A 1,614-nucleotide genomic window follows, 5' to 3' on the forward strand; every position below is an offset into this window, starting at 1 on the left:
TATTTTAGGCAGTCTTCGGGAGAACGCAACAGCTGAAACTAAAACGACAACGTGTAGGTGCCATTTCTTACTTTCGTGGTTCTTTTTTTCCTTTTCTCATACCGCCCTGGAGCACCCTATTACACGATGAAAAACGTGTCGATGCAATCTTTCCATTGCTGATTGCGGCCAGCCACTCTCTTCCGCAGCGCGGCCACGACCACAACAAAATACGAAAGGGAAGGGAGTCATTTTCCGAGGCTAACGGCGGCGGACACCCTCCCCCTGTGTTCTCTCCCATGACCAGTCACGCACTACGACCCCCCCCCCCCCCACCCCCACCCCGGGGGGGGGGGGGGGGGGGGGTGAGCGCTCCGTCGACGGCAGACGTTGCGCACGCAAGTTTGAGGCCCGGCGGGCAGCCCCGGCGCCTTGCCGTTTGGCCGAGTTGCCGGGCCTAGCTTTTCATCCGCGGGTGGGTGGTGGGTGTGAGTCATGTGCTACTCTGCCAGAAGGTGGCTGATTCACGATTCACCCCCGTCCCCGCTCCAAGTCGTGCAGGGTGGCTCATCGCCTCATATGCCGTTCTTTCTTGTGACTATACTGTACCGGATGCTGGCCGATGCTGGCGAGCGGCGGATAGGTTGCACTCGCTTCTTAGCGCTGACTGTGGAGATAGGAGAGCGCCCCCCCCCTCCCCCCCACAAAAAACGTGCAGTCTACCCGCACGCCTGCGTTCTGTTCAATAAATCTAGAAGAAAGAACAGCACATATGGGACACCCGCTACAGTTACACTTGCTAAAGCTTCGAGCTGCGTCCCTGCAATTTTCTGGGGAGCACGGACTTATGGAGCAAATATACGCAAGTAAATGTGAGTACTTACTAGTTGAGTCTAGACTCCACTGCGGTCAGAGGACCGACCGAGTGCTTCAAACGCATCGCGGAAGCCTGCAACACACAGAAGACACACACGCACGTTACAGAATGTATGCACAGCAGCAGCTCATTCATATCAAACGAGAGAGATGTAATAAAGTATTATTATTATGCAGAGAGGTGCAATACACTTGGGTGCTTTGGCGTCGGGGTGGGGTTGGAGTATGTACGCAAAAGACCGGCCTGAGGGGGAGGGACGGGGAGGGCGGTGGGGTTGAGTTCAGTCGCCGTGCCGCCTCACTCAGCTGCGACTCGGATTTGCATGTCAAACGAATTCGAATCCGAGATCCGGATCCAGGAATACAGATCTTGGACAGAATACTACTGCTGGGTAGGGCGCCCAGGCTGAGAGCCGGCGAGGCCCACACTGCTGACAACTACGAACACTACGTAGAGCAGGTGGCGACTTCGAACACTGTTTTTTAAATGTTACTAAATGTAGTTCGGCTCCTTGCCTGGTGGCGTCGATGTCGGCACACCGACGTTACGAAGAGGGCAACAAAATTCACACCTTATCATCGAAAGATAACTTTTTTTTAGAGTGCCGTCTGTTTTTCCAGGTGAGTTCTCTCCTGTGCGGGCGACAAGTCCTTACGTACGGTTATGGGCTGGCCTCGGCGGCCTCGGCGTTCCGTGGCGTTCACTCACCGGGCTGCGCCGCCGGTGTGGTGGAAGTGCGCAGCCCCCGGCCAGCCCCG

At 56.1% G+C, this 1,614-nt stretch overlaps 1 protein-coding gene across 2 annotated transcripts in view; it reads right to left on the reverse strand.

The window, feature by feature from the left end:
* LOC113214930 (uncharacterized) overlaps nucleotides 1-1,614 on the reverse strand; it is a 30,804-nt gene that overhangs the window by 13,422 nt on the left and 15,768 nt on the right. For both annotated transcript variants that reach the window (XM_026434451.2, XM_026434449.2), the window contains exon 2: nucleotides 864-928. In XM_026434451.2, the coding sequence (XP_026290236.1) occupies nucleotides 864-928 (65 nt within the window). The remainder of the gene's footprint in view (nucleotides 1-863; nucleotides 929-1,614) is intronic.

The sequence above is a fragment of the Frankliniella occidentalis genome, unplaced genomic scaffold, assembly GCF_000697945.3.
Source record: "Frankliniella occidentalis isolate FOCC.00 unplaced genomic scaffold, Focc_3.1 Scaffold17, whole genome shotgun sequence".
Taxonomy (NCBI): domain Eukaryota; kingdom Metazoa; phylum Arthropoda; class Insecta; order Thysanoptera; family Thripidae; genus Frankliniella; species Frankliniella occidentalis.